This window comes from Rhinoderma darwinii, chromosome 7 (genome assembly GCF_050947455.1).
Source record: "Rhinoderma darwinii isolate aRhiDar2 chromosome 7, aRhiDar2.hap1, whole genome shotgun sequence".
NCBI lineage: Eukaryota > Metazoa > Chordata > Amphibia > Anura > Rhinodermatidae > Rhinoderma > Rhinoderma darwinii.
The window spans coordinates 5,230,685-5,253,009 of NC_134693.1; the positions used below are offsets into that span (position 1 = coordinate 5,230,685).

At 41.7% G+C, this 22,325-nt stretch overlaps 1 protein-coding gene across 17 annotated transcripts in view; it reads right to left on the reverse strand.

Moving 5' to 3' along the window:
• PTPRF (protein tyrosine phosphatase receptor type F) overlaps positions 1 to 22,325 on the reverse strand; it is a 717,955-nt gene that overhangs the window by 110,208 nt on the left and 585,422 nt on the right. For all 17 annotated transcript variants that reach the window (XM_075832637.1, XM_075832636.1, XM_075832645.1 and 14 more), the window contains 2 exons: positions 17,137 to 17,282; positions 16,045 to 16,186 (listed from right to left, as the gene is read on the reverse strand). In XM_075832637.1, coding sequence (XP_075688752.1) covers positions 16,045 to 16,186; positions 17,137 to 17,282 — 288 coding nt within the window. The remainder of the gene's footprint in view (positions 1 to 16,044; positions 16,187 to 17,136; positions 17,283 to 22,325) is intronic.

Sequence of the window (22,325 nt, forward strand, 5' to 3'; positions counted from 1 at the left end):
TCACTGTGGTCTATGTGGCCCTTGCTGCATCAGTCACTGCGGTTTATGGGACTGAATCAGTAACTGCGGTCTATGTGGCCCTGGCTGCATCAGTCACTGTGGTCTATGTGGCCCTTGCTGCATCAGTCACTGTGGTCTATGTGGCCCTGGCTGCATCAGTCACTGTGGTCTATGTGGCCCTGGCTGCATCAGTCACTGCGGTCTATGTGGCCCTGGCTGCATCAGTCACTGCGGTCTATGTGGCCCTGGCTGCATCAGTCACTGCGGTCTATGGGGCCCAGGCTGCATCAGTAACTCCGGTCTATGTGGCCCTGGCTGCATCAGTAACTCCGGTCTATGAGTTCCTGGCTGCATTAATAACTGTGGTCTATGGGGCCCTGGCTGCATCAGTAACTGTGCTCTATGGGGCCCTGGCTGCATCAGTAACTGTGCTCTATGGGGCCCTGGCTGCATCAGTAACTGTGCTCTATGGGGCCCTGGCTGCATCAGTAACTGTGCTCTATGGGGCCCTGGCTGCATCAGTAACTGTGCTCTATGGGGCCCTGGCTGCATCAGTAACTGTGCTCTATGGGGCCCTGGCTGCATCAGTAACTCCGGTCTATGGGTTCCTGGCTGCATCAGTAACTCCGGTCTATGGGTTCCTGGCTGCATTAATAACTGCGGTATATGGGGCCCTGGCTGCATCAGTAACTGTGCTCTATGGGGCCCTGGCTGCATCAGTAACTGCGGTCTATGGGGTCCTGGCTGCTTTAATAACTGCGGTATATGGGGCCCTGGCTGCATCAGTAACTGCGGTCTATGGGGTCCTGGCTGCTTTAATAACTGCAGTCTATGGGGCCCTGGCTGCATCAGTAACTGCAGTCTATGGGGTCCTGGCTGCTTTAATAACTGCGGTATATGGGGCCCTGGCCCCTGTCCATGTCTGGACAACAGGTTTAACACTTACTTTCTGATGAAATACTGAAGGTGCTCAGAGATGGGAGGATCGTGTGGCACTAACTCTATATACTCCATATACTACTTTTCCTCCAGCTCGTCTGCTTCATTTCCAGACATTTAAACCAATTTAACATCTTCCATTTCCTCTATTAAGTGTTTTTCGGTCCCTGAAGTATTAATATGACACTGGCGGCTGGCGCTGCACTCGCTGTTACTGCACAACTTGTCAGAGTCACAGGATGAGCAATAGAGGAGCTCGATCAATAGTATCGGTGCAGACAAAGCTTTTTCTTAAATGTAAGAGACGCAGGACGTGGATGAGTTTATCTTCCTATTCCAAGTCCCTCCAAGTGACAGGACGGTGAAATATGGCAGCGAGTCTGAACACAACAACACTTCACTGAGGTCCGTTATCATGAACAATTATAACCCGACTGTGCAGTGTGACTATGAACTAATGACTGAGCGGCAGAGGACTCCATGGTACATACACAATGACTAGAGATCACAGCTAGACTGGGAAAGATTATTTCCATCTATTGGCCACTAGATGTCAGCATAACAGACAGAGCCTTCTCACAAGTCAGGCCTCATGCACACGGCCGTGCCCGTAATCACGGCCCGCGATCGCGGGCATGGCCGGCCACCGACAACCGTGGGCCGCATTTTCGTGCCGTGCTCCCATACAAAGTATGGGAGCACGGCCCGCAAAAAACTAAAAGTAGAACATGCTCCATATTTCACGGCACAGTTCTACGGCACGGACACCCTTTCGTAGCGATACGGAAAGGTGTCCGCCGCTAATAGACCCGGGCGGGTCTGTAATTGAGGACCGTATTGCCGTCCGTAATTACAGAGTTTTTTTTTACGGTCCTGTGCATGGGGCCTAAACCAAGAGCATCTCGCTTCAGAGCCTGTTGTAAAGAGTGTGATCGATGGTGTCATCTCATTATTACTAGTTGGTTACTTTGTAGATTATTTTAGATACGGCTGGACGAGTATATATACACACTATCTATACATATGTTTGCTTTATGTTACAATTATACATACTATTCTGCTACAGGATTAACAGTTATTATATTAGGTCTATAGTCTAAAGGATTATGTATATATATATTACACTTACAAATAAAAGTGGTCATGCTTATAGATTATGATGCGTCAATATTTGTGCAGATATAACTTTAGATTTAGCATTTTCAATGAGCCAATGTAAAGTGATGAATCTCTATGGTACATTCCCACTCCTCCCTACTGATTGTTTCCCTTTGTTCACCTGAGTATTTTTGCAGTGAGTAGGAGGCCCAGACTAAAAATAATGGTAATAATAAAATAAATGATGATGATTATTATTATTGCAATTTTTATTCTGTACTCGATGTGGCTAGTAATAATAATTATTAGGCTCCTGCAGTCTTGCGGCACTTTACTCGTGAGTTAAGTCACAGTGTATTTAATACAGGTCTGGCTGTCTCGTCACATTCAGGGTGAGGGATGCCGTCTGTGGATCAGCACCAAGCGCCATAAACTTGATGGAAGAGGTGGAGTTGATGGCGCTTTCAGAATGGTGGCGTTAATATAAAGTCACAGAGTCGTCTCCCATGAAGGGTCTGCAGGCACAGAGGGCAGACAGGCGGCGGGGAGGCTTGGGAAGGAGGAGAGGCTTTGGCTACGCTTTGCCTGCTCCCTTCCCATCACATTGGTTTGTCTATACACTTTAGGGTTTGTGACTTCCTCCTAGTGCCTGGTGGATACAATAAAGTTTATATTGGATACATTTATATATATATGTGTATTACATTATCATTATAACGTCCTCTAACCTAGGACAGCCAATCGGATTAAGCCTTAGAAGGATGTGCTGATAACATCTGACATATCAGGTGGTCATTTTGGTCCCACATGTAGCCAAGGTTTCAGCATTAGTTAAAGAGGCTTTGTCACCAGATTTTGCAGCCCCTATCTGCTATTGCAGCAGATCGGCGCTGCAATGTAGATTACAGTAACGTTTTTATTTTTAAAAAACGAGCATTTTTGGCCAAGTTATGACCATTTTTGTATTTATGCAAATGAGGCTTGCAAAAGTCCAAGTGGGCGTGTTTAAAGTAAAAGTCCAAGTGGGCGTGTATTGTTTGTGTACATCGGGCCATTTTTACTACTTTTACTAGCTGGGCGCTCTGACGAGAAGTATCATCCACTTCTCTTCAGAACGCCCAGCTTCTTGCAGTGCAGACACAGCCGTGTTCTCCAGAGATCACGCTGTGACGTCACTCACAGGTCCTGCATCGTGTCGGACGAGTGAGGACACATCGGCACCAGAGGCTACAGATGATTCTGCAGCAGCATCAGCGTTTGCAGGTAAGTCGATGTAGCTACTTACCTGCAAACGCTGATGCTGCTGCAGAATCAACTGTAGCCTCTGGTGCCGACACGATGCAGGACCTGTGAGTGACGTCACAGCGTGATCTCTCGAGAACACGGCTGTGTCTGCACTGCCAGAAGCTGGGCGTTCTGAAGAGTAGTGGATGATACTTCTCGTCAAAACGCCCAGCTAGTAAAAGTATTAAAAACGCCCCGATGTACGCACATAATACACGCCCAGTTGGACTTTTACTTTAAACACGCCCACTTGGACTTTTGCAAGCCTCATTTGCATAAATACAAAAATGGTCATAACTTGGCCAAAAATGCTCGTTTTTTTAAAATAAAAACGTTACTGTAATCAACAGTGCAGCGCCGATCTGCTGCAATAGCAGATAGGGGTTGCAAAATCTGGTGACAGAGCCTCTTTAAGTGCAGAGAAATGACAGGACAGGGTAATCCCTACACTGAAATCGATGGGAGCACTTTTTTCAGATTCTCCGCAGTGCTCCCCAATCAATGGGACTTGTTTTTTGTTTGTTTTTAACAGCTGGAAAGTCACGGTTTGGTGACCACAGCCCCAATAAATCATTTCTGAGCAGGATTGCTTCAGCCCAATATGATTGTTGCGCACCAGAAAGCAACGTGTTTCCCTCCTGCCTGAGTTTGCTTTTAGCAGGACGGTTCCTCAGAGGTTAGCATGTTACCTGGCAACACCTGGGTTCAAATCCAACCAAGGGCGACATCTGCATGGAGTTTGTATTTTCTCGTGGGTTTCCTCCCACACTCCAAATACATACTGATAAGTTAATTGGCTGTGAAATTGGTCCTTGTGTGAGAAAGGGAAATTAGATTGTGAACCCCACAGGGACTCACGTGAACGATGTCAATCTCTGTACAGCACTGTGAAATATGTCAGCGCTATAAACAGAAAAGACACAAGGTCATCTCTGCTGTACCGTCTTATCATGATATTAATTGGATTAAAGGGTAACTAAACATTCAACAAACTTCTGACATGTCATAGTGACGTGTCAGAAGGTTTAATCGGTGGGGTTACGAGCGCCGAGACCCCCACCAATCGCTAAAACGAAGAGGCAGAAGCGTTTGTGCGAGCGCTGAACCCCTTGCATTTTATTTGGCTTTTCTCAAAAAGCCAATGTAACGTTGTACTGGCTCAAACCTCCATGTGAGTCCATACAACGCTACATCGGCTTTCCGAGAAAAGTCGAACAGAAACTCAGTGCTCACACAAGCTCTTCTGCCGCTTCGTTTGAGCGATTGGTGGGGGTCTCAGTGCTTGGACCCCACGATCAAACCTTCTGACATGTCACTATGACATGTCAGAAGTTTGTTGAATGTTTAGTTACCCTATAAATATATTCACAATAAAGCAAAGCATAATAAAGAGTCTTTAACCTGCGTCACTTTATAAATGATTAAGAATTAATGTTCAAACCGGACCAGTGACATGACTCAGAAAATAACATGCAGAATTTCTAGGGTTAATGGTTATATAGGAACAAATTTTCCACCACAGAGCGATTGTCACCACAGCCCTGTTCCCAGGAGCTCACACTCTAATAATCTCCCTGTCAGACACACACACACTAGGGCCAGTGTATGCAGAGTGTCACAGCGGACAGGAATCCGGAGGTTCAGGGTCAGTTATAAATTGCCACAGAGTTGAAGCAACGTTCGTCACCTCGATATTAATAATCTGAACTGTCAACAGCTTGCTGGAGCTCGGGATAATTATCCATTGTGGCTAATGAACGGCGCACCTCTCATCTCCGCACTCCGATATTCTAATACCGCTGGTAATTAGCACTGACAAGGTTTTCCTTTTATATATCCGTCGTTCGCGTTGTGAAAAAAAAAATGTATAGAAAAGTTTCTTACTAATATCAATTTCATTTTCACTCTCACTTTTTAGCTTTTCAAAAAGTAATTTTTTCAAAAAAAGAATGTTTTTTTTTAAAATAAAATAAAAAAAGTCATTGCTTATATTTAGAGCATTGCAATTAATCGCTCAATTTTATATTTCGCTCAGTTACCACAATATAAACCTGGATAGGACAGAAGGAAAATCAAACAGCAATTTGCATTGAAATAAAAAACCTGCAAAAGTAAGTTGTCCTGTGTGAGGTCCTAAATGGCAATAGCCTCAATGTTCGCAAACACTACGAGCAGCAACCTTATGAGGACAATAATTGCTGCATCCACACGTCTCTCATTACCCTTTGTCTAAGGCCTCTTTTAGACAGCTTTAATATGAATGCATTTTCGCATCTGTATTATGGCCACGAAGCCTGGACCTCTTAGGCCCCATGCACACAAACCTGCTTTTGCGGCCGCAATTCCCCTGAAAATCCACGGGTGAATTGCAGCCCCATTAATTTCAATGGGCCTATGCACACGACCGTGGTTTCCACAGTCCGTGCATGGCCCAGGAGCCTGGACGGCAAAAAGAACTGACATGTGAACATGGCTACGGTCGCGTTCATGAGGCTTTACAGTTCAAATAACTCAAACTTAAATGGACACTAACTTTTCAAACAACTTATGCTGATCTGATAGTATACCTGATCTAGAACAACTTTGTAATTGACTTACTGTTAAAATGTAGCTATTTTATCCATGCAAATGTTGTGTGAAGTTACTGCCACTAGGCGTCTCCCTTCCCATAAACTGCTGTTCACCCCGTTGTCAAGCATTGGCCGACCCTGGTTACAGAGCAGAATTGACAGCTGCAGAAGGTAGGGGGTGTCACTTCACTGCCTAGTATAACTTTCTTTGGAGAGGGGAGGAGGGAACAGGGAGAGTGAGTCACACAGATGCTGCATGTACGTCTATGAGAAGAGGGGGGAGGAAGTAGGAGCAGAGAGAAAAACATACAGAGAGGCTGCTGGTAAGATTTCTATTACACCCCAGTGCTGGACTCTCAGCTACACTGATCATTACTGTATAATGTCCTCCATGCTGCTGCAGCATATATATATATATTATATACACACATATACATATATATATATATATACACATATATAAAATACACACACACACACACACATATATATATATGTGATAGAGATAAGAGAACAAGATTCAACTCTGTGTGTGCAGTGTGTAAAAGACACGATAGCCGTTAGGCTCTGCCCACTAGCTATGAGACAAATAACAATTAGAGATTTAAGCCTGCAGAGGCGAAAACTGCAAACTAATGACAAAGACAAGTCATATATTGGCCAAAAATAATGTTATTCCTTATGTACACACAACAACTTATTCTGAAAAACGTCTGTATTATGGGCATCTGGTAGCGGTCTTACTCATAGGATAAAATAAGCAATTTATTATTTATTTTTCTCTTTGTATACAGATAGAGACCAGTATAGAAAAAGATCTAAGTGAAAGCAGTATGGATACAATGTAACACCAGTATAATAACGGATGTTAGATATATCTAAATGTCTAATAGTGAATAATACTATATAATATGCAAGTTATACGAGTCAGATTCTTGTAAGGCAGCCCGATAATTGGCATGTGCCTCTCTTCTCCCCATTGGCTTCCTCTAATCTACAATTTTCCTTTCCCATTAATTGCTGCGTTTTGATCCTATAATCAGTCTTTGTCCCCCTATTTTTCTCGGTGGCAGTAAGAAGCTGTCACACATCCCGGTTCAGTGTCCCCGGCCCTCCCTATCTCAGATCTCGCTGGCTGGGAGGCAGGTAGCGCACACTGAGCAGGAACAGGGCTTCGAGCAAGGACATATTGCAGGCAAGCCTCCCTGTAACCATCATTTATAACTGTCAAACATTTATCATTGACAAATCTGTTTCTTTCAGGAAGACATTCAGGATGTAGATCAAGGGGAGTAAGAAGATGCAATATTTATGGAGTCGGCAAGGCGTTTTGACATTGCCTCTTCCACTGAGGTGGGGAGAAAACAGCGAGACGCAGACCACAATGGACAAAAATATTGTGAGCGGATATAACATTATTTAAGATTAAGAAAGCTGAGAGTAATATGTAATGAGAGTCATTCATCACAGTGAAGCAGCAGAATCCCACAGGGGCCTGTCCTGCAGCCAGTGCCTCCTTTATTAGTGCCAGCCAGTATCCTATATTAAATGAAGCGTCTTCTATGAAAGCGCGAAGATCTGGTAAACAATTGTTTGCTGCTCTTCTTCTCTGCAGCAAAAAAGATCTCTGGATCCCAGAGGTGAAGCCGGAAACAGACAAAGATTTACCCTCAATCATAAAAAGTCCCAATATTCTTTATTTGTTCATAATCTTGTCCCTGAACACAATATGATTTTATCATGAAAAATCACATCAGCGACTCCAGATCTGCTGCATGATCTATTGGGAGTCTGTGGTAGTCATAAATCCACCTCCTGTTTAATCAGAGGCTCCGCCTGCTCTATTCTTCCACAGTACTTTACACTGCATCTCTGCATGATCAAATAAGCGGTGTATAAGGACAAGTTTAACACAAAGATAGTTCATGGAGAGCTTATTTCCATTATTGCAAGTACAGTATAAAATACATGTGACTGGCAGTCCGGAATATCAGATATTTGCCACATACTAAGCAAATGACATTCAGTATGGGGGAGCCTGGAGACATGTTTTAACACCAGAATCTTGCATGAGGGCTGTAGACAGAAATTTTCTGCTGAAGCCTCAAAAACACACTGTTGCTACTAACGGACGAGTAATTTTCTGCAATTTCTTTACCGTATCCGCAACGCTCCTTTGCTGTATCTAAAATATTTGGATTTGAGGTTCTCTATGACCACAGACAAAACCCAGAGGCATTTCTATCCCAATGCAACCCTAAAGTGTAGAGTGCAATAATGATCCAGGCTCGTAATGAATCTTAAAGCTGAACAATAAAGGAGAGGGACAGGATAGGTATTGGTATTTTCAAGTTTGACGACTAGCGGATTCATCACCAAATCATCTGAACCAGATCGAAGCTTTATCTTATTCTCATCGTATTAGGAGACAAACCAGATCATTGGAAAAGACGGTTATCCTTGGTTGAATTGAAGGAAAAATAGCAAGAAGATGACCGTCAATAAGATGGATGGAGACAAGCATAGAAATCCTGCACACTGAGCTATCGACAAGACATTGTGGTCATACGGGAGCCAGGAGTAAAGACAAGACTGATGGCACTTGAAGGAGTTGTGCTCTACCCTGTAGATTTCCTTATCTATGTCAGTGGAGATGGACTACACGATCTCCATTGTGGGTCGAGGCCAGAAGTGGCTCATTCTTAAGATTGGTGGAGGAGGTACCATCTGCAGGACCCCAACAATATGAATGACATATCATAGGAGTCTATTTGAGGACAAGACCTTTAATAATCATCATCATCATCATCATCATTACCATCACGGTCATAGGTGTCTATCCAAATCAACTCAAGGACTCTATGTTATCACTACGCCTCTGCCATGTCATCCTAAAGGGCGGGAGACATCTAATGGGATTACGCTGGATGAAAGTGTCAGTAACCACGGGCTGCGATTATAAATGGCAGGTGACATTTACGCAGGATACGGGCAATGTGGAGACATTGAATGACATAGACTCATATTCCAAGATGTCGCTGCTTGTTCAATGTCTGCAGAAAGTTTGACAGGCTGTGCTCATTTAGAGGGAGCTTGGAGACCCAGAAATGAAAGTACACGTCCGACAGCGGAGAACTGCGGATAAACAGCGCGCACATGACGAACAGCGTCTCACTTAGTAAAGCGACTTTACACTGGCAAAACAAAGGTCTACAAATGAGGCGATGATTATCCACACATATATATGAGGGACGACGGCTAATCAGATGAGGTCCTACAAGACAGAAATATGCAAACAAGGCTTATTAATGTCTACATGATATTTGTAACTGCACTTCCTATTTACTGAAAGAGTAAATCAGAGCCGGGAATGAGTTTTCTGACGAAGTAATGAGTGCATTCCATGAGGGCAATTTGTGATTAAATTGGAAAGTTTCCGAGAGAAAATTATTATTATTATTTTTTTTTCTCCCTCTCTCCCTTGTAGGCAAATACGGGATTTGTTAAAGTAAAAATCGCTGGAACATTTGAAGCATTGTTCCTCCTGCAAATAGGTTCTATGCATTATAACCAACACAATTTCTAATGCCTCGTAGCTACAGAATGGAAAACGTGTATCCGTTTTATCTTATTTACAATTACTATGATTAATAATGTATAAGACGCGAACAATGGGCAGAACAATGTGCGATGTATTGTGTGCAGGCTACGGTTCTCACCCGGGCCCTGTAGGAGGGAAAAATACGATCTAATGATGGAAATGAATAAAAACAAACACGAACCAGGAATTAATAAACAACTGGTGCATCAAGACAGAGGCAGACAACTAATGTGGAATAAGATCCTATTCACACAATGCGACACGGATTATAGTGGGATTCTTCACTCTCTCATTATTATAGTTATATTCTTGTATATAGGGGGCAGTATAGCAGTTATATTCTTGTATATAGGGGGCAGTATTATAGTAGTTATATTCTTGTATATAGGGGGCAGTATAGCAGTTATATTCTTGTATATAGGGGCAGTATTATAGTAGTTATATTCTTGTATATAGGGGCAGTATTATAGTAGTTATATTCTTGTATATAGGGAGCAGTATTATAGTAGTTATATTCTTGTATATAGGGGCAGTATTATAGTAGTTATATTCTTGTATATAGGGGCAGTATTATAGTAGTTATATTCTTGTATACAGGGGCAGTATTATAGTAGTTATATTCTTGTATATAGGAGCAGTATTATAGTAGTTATATTCTTGTATATAGTAGGCAGTAATATAGCAGTTATATTCTTGTATATAGGGGGCAGTATTATAGCAGTTATATTCTTGTATGTAGGAGCAGTATTATAGTAGTTATATTCTTGTATATAAGAGCAGTATTATAGTAGTTATATTCTTGTATATAGGAGCAGTATTATAGTAGTTATATTCTTGTATATAGGGGGCAGTATTATAGTAGTTATATTCTTGTATATAGAGGGCAGTATTATAGTAGTTATATTCTTGTATATAGGGGGCAGTATTATAGTAGTTATATTCTTGTATATAGGAGCAGTATTATAGTAGTTATATTCTTGTATATAAGAGCAGTATTATAGTAGTTATATTCTTGTATATAGGAGCAGTATTATAGTAGTTATATTCTTGTATATAAGAGCAGTATTATAGTAGTTATATTCTTGTATATAGAGGCAGTATTATAGTAGTTATATTCTTGTATATAGGGAGCAGTATTATAGTAGTTATATTCTTGTATATAGGGAGCAGTATTATAGTAGTTATATTCTTGTATATAGGGGGCAGTATTATAGTAGTTATATTCATGTATATAGGGGGCAGTATTATAGTAGTTATATTCTTGTATATAGGGGGCAGTATAATAGTAGTTATATTCTTGTATATAAGAGCAGTATTATAGTAGTTATATTCTTGTATATAGGAGAAGTATTATAGTAGTTATATTCTTGTATATAGGAGCAGTATTATAGTAGTTATATTCTTGTATATAGGAGCAGTATTATAGTAGTTATATTCTTGTATATAGGGGCAGTATTATAGTAGTTATATTCTTGTATATAGGGGGCAGTATTATAGAAGTTATATTCTTGTATATAGGGGCAGTATTATAGTAGTTATATTCTTGTATATCGGGGCAGTATTATAGTAGTTATATTCTTGTATATCGGGGCAGTATTATAGTAGTTATATTCTTGTATATAGGGGCAGTATTATAGTAGTTATATTCTTGTATATCGGGGCAGTATTATAGTAGCTATATTCTTGTATATCGGGGCAGTATTATAGTAGTTATATTCTTGTATATAGGGGCAGTATTATAGTAGTTATATTCTTGTATATAGGGGGCAGTATTATAGTAGTTATATTCTTGTATATAGGGGGAGTATTATAGTAGTTATATTCTTGTATATAGGAGCAGTATTATAATAGTTATATTCTTGTATATAGGGGGCAGTATTATAGTAGTTATATTCTTGTATATAGTAGCAGTATTATAGTAGTTATATTCTAGTATATAGGAGCAGTATTATAATAGTTATATTCTTGTATATAGGGGCAGTATTATAGTAGTTATATTCTTGTATATAGTAGCAGTATTATAGTAGTTATATTCTTGTATATAGGGACAGTATTATAGTAGTTATATTCTTGTATATAAGGTCAGTATTATAGTAGTTATATTCTTGTATATAGGGGGCAGTATTATAGTAGTTATAGTCTCGTATATAGGAGCAGTATTATAGTAGTTATATTCTTGTATATAGGGGCAGTATTATAGTAGTTATATTTTTGTATATAGGGGGCAGTATTATAGTAGTTATATTCTTGTATATAGGGGGCAGTATTATAGTAGTTATATTCTTGTATATAGGAGCAGTATTATAGTAGTTATATCCTTGTATATAGGGGCAGTATTATAGTAGTTATATTCTTGTATATAAGAGCAGTATTATAGTAGTTCTATTCTTGTATATAGGGGCAGTATTATAGTAGTTATATTCTTGTATATAGGAGCAGTATTATAGTAGTTATATTCTTGTATATAGGGAGCAGTATTATAGTAGTTATATTCTTGTATATAGGGGGCAGTATTATAGTAGTTATATTCATGTATATAGGGGGCAGTATTATAGTAGTTATATTCTTGTATATAGGGGGCAGTATTATAGTAGTTATATTCATGTATATAGGGGGCAGTATTATAGTAGTTATATTCTTGTATATAGGGGGCAGTATAATAGTAGTTATATTCTTGTATATAAGAGCAGTATTATAGTAGTTATATTCTTGTATATAGGAGAAGTATTATAGTAGTTATATTCTTGTATATAGGGGGCAGTATTATAGTAGTTATATTCTTGTATATAGGAGGCAGTATTATAGTAGTTATATTCTTGTATATAGGAGAAGTATTATAGTAGTTATATTCTTGTATATAGGAGCAGTATTATAGTCGTTATATTCTTGTATATAGGAACAGTATTATAGTAGTTCTATTCCTGTATATAGGGGGGAAGTATTATAGTAGTTACATTCTTGTATATAGGAGCAATATTATAGAATTATAATATTATCCATTATCCTTAGTTTGTCTGGACAATGGCTGAATGAGTCAGATGCAGTGCTCCTCTTGGCAGCTCATACACATTACATTACTCAGAGGGGGCAACAAAAGTAAAAGAATTATAAAATCTGCGCTTCATCCTGAAGCCTGGTGGGAGAGATACTCGGAATAAGAAATTAAATTAACCAAATCTATTTTATAAAATGTGTTTACCCTGTAACTTTAATACAATTCCTGTATCCCTGATGCTGGTTCCATTTATGATGGGCTATCCTGTAATAAAGCTTTACAGAACCAGTTATGAGCCTGCTTGGCTCTTCTCCAAATGGTGCATAGATCTGCTAGACTGGCATATGCTGAATGTAGAGGGCAGATGTCATGCTTTGAGAGGAACTCCAGCTCAGCACTCCATGAGGCTTTATTTCTCCCAGATGAGACTCCGCATCTACAGACTCTGCCCTTCACAAACCGCAGATCATGCCTAAGCCTTGTGTGTGTCCCTGCCAAGCCGCTCAATAAGACATTTACTTCCCTGTGCCCACAGTACTGTTCAGCTCACCCTGGGAATTGATGTCACTTCACTCATTCTAAACCTTCCTTGGTCGTTTATGGTGCCCTCCACCCCCCCTCCAGGCATGCAAACCGAGTCTGTTACACCACCGCTTCAGGTCATAATTGAAAAAAAGACAGAAAATGCTCAATATGACTCATGCATAATTCAGCTTATCAGCTGCCCAGGAGGAAAGGAAGGAGAAAGGAACAGAGGTGTTTTTGCAGCCTCCCCCCTCCCTTTCTTGCTCTCTTTCCATCAACGAGAGAAGTAATTTTCAATTACCCAAAAAGTGCCCATAAGACCCCACATCCCTGTGCAGCTATAGAGGAGAATGGAGCTCAGAAAGGGACAGGAGTAAAGCAGAGTTAGAGCGAAGGAACATTTGTTGGTTATTGTTAATTGTTATGGAAGAACGCAAGCTGCATCCCATGTAAAAAAACGCACGCGTGGTTGTGTTTGCATTATTTCTCATTGTAGTACGTTTTTAGGGAAGTGCCTTCTGGTTAAAAAAAAAGCAGCAGCAAGAGCTCAAACAAAGCAGGAGTCCATAATGCTCCATCGTTTTTTAGGTAACCTCTGGCTGGTGCAGTATTTATATGTAAAATAACCAGAGCGTCGCCGTCCCGTGTCAACCCGTGATCTTTGAACTCTGACCCGCCTCTCTTTGGCGTTTTTGCAACGTATTCAATCAACTAATTATTACATTTTTGATGTCTACCTTCTTATATATATACCTATGTCGATTGTATGTATTTCTCTTGCCTGACGAAGACACAAGTCCGGTGTTGAAACGCGTAGCATTCATTCGATTTAAATCATTATTAAACATGAACTTGGGTTCTTTTTTTGCTGTATACATTATCCTAATGCTACTTCTGTTCCTTGCTCCAGCCACAGCTAAACTCATGGGGAGATAGAAGCTGTTCCTATTCCAGCACGCCAATACCTAATACAAGGGTCATCAAAAGCCTCTTGAAAGAGAATCCAGCGCTGATGACGACATGGTGACGAGGTCATCTGATTTCTAAGCATTTTTCATAACTGCGGATTCTTGTTAACCCTTCAATCTTGCCAATGAATTCAGCTAAACCATGCAGACCTACACCTGTACGCATTGCCATGGTCTTTCCAGTCCCAGTCTTCAGCCCACCCTCCTGTCTCTGCTGGCGGCAGATAATCACCGTTGTTTACACTTCAAACCACGCGTGCATATGGTAACCAGGATGTTGCAGGGTGTATACGTAATGCACACAGGATAAGTATCACATAGGCCGTGTAACCGAAGCTCAATCCCAGGGAGATTGGAATCTAAGGAGCGAGATAATACTATAAACATGAGCACTCCTTTTTATCATATAACTCTGCAGGTCTGCGGGATGGTGAGGGCTCCTGATGACTCCACAATATGAGGATATACAGATAACACAGCTGACCCGACACTATAAAACCAACACCGCAATATATTCGAAGGAGACCTGAACCCAATAACGAACTATAATGCTTGGATGTATATATTTCTTCGGTGAGACATCCCAAGCAAGATGCCACCCTAGTCTCCTGCTATATGGCCAAACAGGGCTGGATAAATAGACTCGTCATTCCAAAATGGTTAACAGTTATTTAAAATGAGGTAGAAATACAATTTCTCAAATACACAAAATCACTGGGAGTCTCAAATGGGGCTGAAGAGCATCTCTTACCGGAGGCCAACGTAGTCAAGTTTTGCCATCTTAGGCGGTGTTCACATCACCGTTCTTTTCCGCTGAGGGATTCCGTCTGAGGTTTCCGTCGGGTTAACTCCGTAATGGAAAGGCAAACAGAAACCTAAGCTTCCATGTGCATCACCATTGATATCAATGGTGACGGAAACGTCACTAAAGCTTTCCGTTTATCACCGTTGTGACAGGAATCAATAGCGCAGTCGACTCAAAACGACGGAACCCTGTGACAACGGTGATAAACGGAAAGCTTTAGCGACGTTTCCGTCACCATTGATATCAATGGTGATGCACATGGAAGCTTAGGTTTCCATTTGCCTTTTCGTTGAGGGCTTAACCCGACGGAAACTTCAGAGGGAACCCTCCAACGGAAGGGCAATGTGAACAGGCCCTTAGTCTTGATTTGCTTATGACTTTGTTGACCTTGGATGTTTTAGGTCTTGACCTTTTTTTTGTGGCCATTATCTGTACCTTAGTTAATTGAGATAAGAAGTTAATTGCCCTCTAGTAAGATACATCCAAATCTCTCAAAGTATGAGATGTAAAGGGTTATTTTTCCTAGAATATAGGGGGAGGGGAAATATGTGAGCAGGTAAGTGAGGGGGCAAGAAGAATGCTGTGGGATCAACGTGAGCATCGCAGATATAATCCCTCTAGTGATCTCGGAAAGAAGCAGCGATTTGTCACACATGGCAGAGCCTGGAAGCACAAGGACGCAGACGATTGAATAGGACACCGTTCTGGGCTGTTGAAGAATGATTACAGGGAAGAGACCTATCATGCCCCAAACCTTCAGTAAAGACCGCTCCAGATAAGTAAGACACAGATAACCTTGTATTTCTGGTCTTTAGAAAGTGGAGCAATGACAACTTTATTGCAGACTGCTTGGCCACCGAGTAAAGGTCACGACATATTTAATAACTATACTTCACCACCTATGTGCCAATCTCAGAAATGTTGGTAGTCTTTGCTTTTCTTTAATGGGTTCTGTCAGGTTTCAGTCACGTTGTCCGTCATTTTGCAGGACTAAAAAGGCGCAGCATGCTGTGCTTTTTTGCATGGTAAAAATTATGAAATGTGCGACAGAGGCTTCTGACAGAGCATCCCGTGCAGATGTGAACAGAGCCTAAATAAGTCAAGAGCCTCCTTTTTATATGGAAGATTTCACACCCGCTGTAGTTCTCCTCACACCTCACAATAACCGTATTTTGTACATGGATACGATGGTGAAGCGTTCAATGTCCATCTCTTATTTACATATAATCATATAACATTGTAGAGCAGTTGCGTCCTACCTTCTAGAACAGTCAGTTTGGCATTGCTGTTGATTTCTCCCACGCTGTTGGTTGCTGTACACTCGTATATTGCTTCATCCCTGTGAACCCGGAGGGGTTGTATTCGAAGAACAGACCCCGATCCATCATCAAACTCTATAACCTAAAGAATAGACGCGTTCACATCAGGTCACTGCAAAACCTGCGCTGAATTTACATTGATTTGTTATATTTACAACTGCATATAATACAGGAGCCTTGTCCGCCACACAACACTTCTTGCTGATAATGAGGTTCTATCATTTCTGGGGGGGAATGTTTCCTTCAAAACATAATAAAAGCTAAATACATTTCAATTACTTGCAGTACCCCCTTTTCACCACTGGTGGCAGCAAAAAAAAACTTCTGTAAACATCAATATAACAGCGCCCCCACCCAGGTCTATATCAACCTATTATCTTTAAAATGTAATAACTTTGGAATGAAGCATCATCTGGAAGCAGCAGACACATTGTGTGAATCAGCTCCAATACCTCTACAATGAAGATATTCTTAGAATATAGGCGCTACAATCCCTTTAACCAAATCACCTGTAGAGGAGGAGTGCCAGAGATTGGAACACAGTAAATGTATATAATTTGGGTGAGGCACAGACTGCAAAGAATGACACACTCGGAGACAAAGCCGGCGAGGCAGGCAGCGCAGCTGATACAAAGGAACTAATTCCTCTTCTCGCTTCTGCTCTATCTTCCCTTTCATTCCATAATACTGGCTGATACAATTATTTCAATTCAGCCCATTAAATCTTTGTGCCTGAAATGCAGCGCAAAATTCTCATTTTACATGAAGAGAACCCATTTGCTTATCAGTGATACTGAGAGGAGAGTGACCCGTTCTTATTGCCAGGAATGACAGTAGGGGGGTGTGGAAAATCTTGTTACAGGGGGGATGGAGATGGCAGGACATTACATGGTGGCTGAGCCCTGAAAGGACATGCTGTTCTCCACAAATAACCTCATTAGCTTCTCCCCATCAGATCTCGATCTCATAGCCTGACAGACAGGGGGGGGCTAGGGGGTGTTTCTGGTCCTTGTTCCCGGAACTGGCACTTACCTCGAAGCGTTGCGAGCTGACTTTTTTCCCTTTCTTCATCCAGGTGATTCTGGGCTTTGGATCCCCTGTGGCCTGGCAGACGAAAGAGGCGACGCCACCTGATATTCCAATTTGGTCATCCGGCTTCCGGATAAAGACTGGCTCACCTGCGGAAGGAGACATAATGGCATTAGGCATTGCACAACAGGATGCTTATTACCCCATTTACACGGGCATTGTAAACAAGAGCTGAACTGGCGGCCGAGTCTGCGGACGTCTGCTCTGCAATAAACACGAAAACGCTGTCGCCCACTGCGAATGGAGCTTAATGAGACTGTAAAACAGAGACACAAGCTGTCTTATAGGAAGGATATAAATGTCAAAATTGCCAGGCCGCAACACTATTTTATATGGCACTTTATACATGATGAGTGCAGGCGATTACTGTGTTATCAGCCTTTTTTTTTTTTACATGTCGACTGCAGTGCAAATAACGGACAGGAAATCCACGTGTCTTAAAAATAACTTCCCCTGTAATGATAACTTCATCTTGCAGAAATCTGTAAGAACATCTGCAGATGTTATTAGCGCAGCTTTAATATAAAATCATCACTTGTTCCACATTCTATATGGATTCATCCCGTATAACACATCATCTCCCTTTGCTTTCTGCAGCGCTCGGTGAAAACACATCTCCCCCTGCATTATCCCTGAACTGCTGGACTCGCACGACCTCTTCGCTCTTTTCTCCAGTCTTCTCCTGCGCTGCACCTTCCAACGTTCCCTTAAGAACAATTTGTTCTCATTCTTGAAAAACATTTCATCCGCTGTCTATTTCCACAAGCATCTAGAACTTATAACCTAATAATTAATGATAACGAACAACTTCCACCTATTAATAATAATATATACTTTTTATGTACACCCGTCCCCTTCTACGAACCATACACGTGTGTGGAGTTCTCTCCTTGGACCCCCGTTATTCGCATGGTGGCAAATCATCCCCCCTACACATTCATACTGAAGACCTGTGCTGGAGAGCTGGCACCAACGTAAGAGAGAAAACCAATGAATGGTGGCGAAAATAAGGTTTGCATGAATTATCGCCGGGCACTTTGCTACCCGGTTATAGGGTGAAGGCAGTTGCCAGATGTGCCCAGGTATAGCCCAATACTGCCTACTGGAAGTGGTAGATCAGTTGACATAATGCATCTAATATGAAAATAAAGCAACTTTGCAAATAGTCTGGATAACAAATCTCCTACCGTTGTGTGTATACAGCTCCTAAGACGATCTATGTGTCTCCATGGTTATAGAGTAGGTATATGAGCTGTATACACAAAACGGTAGAAGATTTTTTTATTAAGTGTATTTGCAAAGTTGCTTCTTGTTCTATTTTAGATATATTGAAACTCAAAACTCTGTTCTTAAAATGTACAGTGCTTCATAATGTGTCTATTTAATTCCATGTATATAGCGGAGGTGGGAAAATCACACCAATTAAACCCGTGTATAACGTCTCGGAAGGATCGAGAGTCTTGGATTGGACTTTCAAAAATAACTTTCTAGTTTTTGCAGGTGTTTTCTTTGTGATAATGAGATTTTATGGAAATATCATCACCAAAACTGGAAAAGTGTCCATTCATTTCCATGGGGAGGATAGAATCTGGAAACTTCCAGTCATCACAGAAAGTCATATGATGACCCCTAAAGGGGACCAATAATTTTCAGACCGGTCTAATCCCATATGAGGCCTCCCTTCTGTCACTTTCGTCTACATCTTCTCCACCCTGTATGTATTGAGCAGTAGTTCGTCACGACACATTAGCTGTTGTTTGAAAATATCTATCAAATAATAACCACTAGCTTCTACAATGTAGAAACCATACTGTAACAAGTGTGTTTTTTTACTAGACTTCTGTCCATATAACGCCAGGTTTTAATCAGGGATCTGCAAAAGAATAAAACCATAAATAAAGCGAGGCTTGATTCGCCAGAAATCTGGTGACAGCAGAGACATTGAGGTGTTACAGAGAAAAGAACCAGGAGTAGACAGGGGTGAGTGACTCCATGTTATCTGTGCTGGGATTAAATTCTGGCTCCGAGTGCTGTCCCGGCTTGTCACGCTCACGCACCAGGTGGCGGCACAGTTAATGGATTCACAAGGTGAGGGAAGGGGGTATCTGTCAGTCAATATCACTGGAAAGTATCAATGGAAATCTGTCAAGCAGTGATAAAAGTATTGATCTGCGCTCTGGAGTCGTGGGGTGGGTAAAGTGTACGGGATGCAGAACCTGGTGCTAATCTGCTCTGAGCTCTAGGAGACAGCCTGGAAATCTGCAGATATAACGGGGTGATGTGGGGGGGGGGGGCACTCGGAAAAAGATGAATCATCTGATCTTAACTATCTAGATTTCAATTTAATCCATGGAAGTCATTCTCTTTTAGTCAAATGGCTCAATATTTTTTGTGTAGTTTAGGCTATTAGTAGAGCGCACTTGTCCCCATAATATGCTGCGCTCATGGTATGGTGACAGATCTGCTTTAACCAGAGAATGTACATGGGGGATTTTTTTTTCTAATAGGATTATTTATACCTTAACGCTACTACAGCAGACATGCAATGTTGTGGGGTGTCAGTAGGGGCGCTACATTCCACGATGACCCTGATCTCAACCTTATTCTCCCCTGATCACTCGATGGCATCAAGCCTTGTACAGTGACCGTTGACGTACGTGTAGGAGTCTATGTTATATGCTGGGGACTGTATGAAGGGCAGGGCACAGCTAATGCTGCCATATTACATCTGAGTGGATGACTGTACAGAGCCGGGCCGGGCTTCCCTTTCAGGATCGCTGCTAACTGCATTACAAGTCACTTTCTCTGTGTTAATTTGATGAATAGGCGAGCTCCATAAAGCCCATTACAGCCAATAATAGTATTGTTTTTAGTGTATGAACAGGGATCCTCAGGTACATTTCCTGCTCTGTTGTATCAGATACATCCACTTTGCACCTCATTATTCCATTAGACTCGTGTACTGGCAGCGCACCAAGATGGATCTTAATGGACAAATGTTCCTGACTGTCAGGAGCTCATGAAAGGCAGAGAGAAAGCGAGAAAGTCCCCCACGTGTCAAGGGCACCAAGCCAGACAATCCCCTCTACCACCACCGCCCCTTCCTGAATTGGGGTCCCCAGGGGTAAAAGGCCCTGACAACTCGATCGAAGCCTGGAGCTAGCCACTTCAGTGTTAATGGAGCCCATAAATAATATATCATGGTAAAGTAGCCAGCTCGACTGCTTTAGGGTAAAGAGAGAGATGCTGCTTGGTTAATAGCTTATAAACGGCAGAGGAGAGGGGGACGCAGGACGCCGGTTTAATGGGAGTTTTCTGGAGGATAACCGGAAGATCTCAGACAATCGGAGCATTATGAGGAATTCTACACAGGACGCCGCCGACTCCTGTCTACAGAATGGAAACCAATAGAAACTTGGTGTCTTTCAGCTAGAATTGATCAGATCCCTCCTAGTTAATGGGAACAATATAATACCGGAGAATTGCTATGTAAGCACATATAATATAATACAATATTCTGCAGGATTGCTGCATAATGCAGATACATAAAAGTAACTGAGTTTTCATCTATTGCCTGTTTATTAAACGCTCTGATTAACTTGTTACTTAGTTACAGCCCATTGTTAGAAGCGGACATCTATTATGGCTCCAACTTCTACATGGATTGTCCCGAAAAGCACATCTGCCTGGTTATGAATGCAACATGAGAGCATGGGATGTATCATAGCATATGTGCACAGATTTGCCTTTCAGGACTCGGGAAAAGTTGAGTAATAACCGCCATAGGAGATGTAACGGAGACCATATGAGCGGTCACCCTGATATTTCAGAACCAAACCGTAACCAAGACGGAGTAGACGTTTTAACAACGTGACAGAAGAGGACGATTCCATATTTGATATTTACTGGGGATTTATTTTTGGGGTGAGAAATTCTCTTCAATAACTTCATAAAATTTATTTTTCTAAGTTCTGTTCCTGCAGAGAATTCCACCTGGGAGTCCGTTCCTGTGAGATTATAATGTGAGGACCAGGTCCATACAGAATATCAGCGCTGAGCAGATTTCATACTAATCCCAGCAGCTCTTGGAGGCAGAATTGAAGTGGACGACAGATGAAGCGTCCTGCACCCATTCTGCATTATCCGGGGATGCTGGGAGTGCCCGGCACCATATGTTCCTCTCTGTCTGTAGATTTCTTATCATCCCAGCATTAAATATCATTCAGACGCCTCGCCGCGGCAGACTGCACCTTATCAGACTACTAGCTAATAAGGAAGATGCGACATTTAACCTACAGAGAGATTTTCTGCTGCGAGTTCCAATTTACATTAATGAGTGTTTTATTCCGTAGATCTCCAAATAACAGTGCTATTACGGAGCAGCTCGTACGGGGCCACGCACTAATCCTAATGGCAGTTAATGGCACAGATAATAAGTACCATAAAGACTTACAGCCGAGAGGCTCTCTGGGTGCGGCTGCCTGGAGGGTCACTCTGTACGGTCTATTTGGCTGAATAAAAGGGGTGCAGCTTGTAACGAGCCTCTTCCTTTCTTTGTGGATTGATGATTATGGGGTGCAGCATGTAACGAGCCTCTTCCTTTCTTTGTGGATTGATGATTATGGGGTGCAGCTTGTAACGAGCCTCTTCCTTTCTTTGTGGATTGATGATTATGGGGTGCAGCATGTAACGAGCCTCTTCCTTTCTTTGTGGATTGATGATTATGGGGTGCAGCATGTAACGAGCCTCTTCCTTTCTTTGTGGATTGATGATTATGGGGTGCAGCATGTAACGAGCCTCTTCCTTTCTTTGTGGATTGATGATTATGGGGTGCAGCATGTAACGAGCCTCTTCCTTTCTTTGTGGATTGATGATTATGGGGTGCAGCATGTAACGAGCCTCTTCCTTTCTTTGTGGATTGATGATTATGGGGTGCAGCATGTAACGAGCCTCTTCCTTTCTTTGTGGATTGATGATTATGATGTGCAGCATGTAGCGAGCCTCTTCCTTTCTTTGTGGATTGATGATTATGGGGTGCAGCTCGTAACGAGCCTCTTCCTTTCTTTGTGGATTGATGATTATGGGGTGCAGCGTGTATTGAGCCTCTTCCTTTCTTTGTGGATTGATGATTA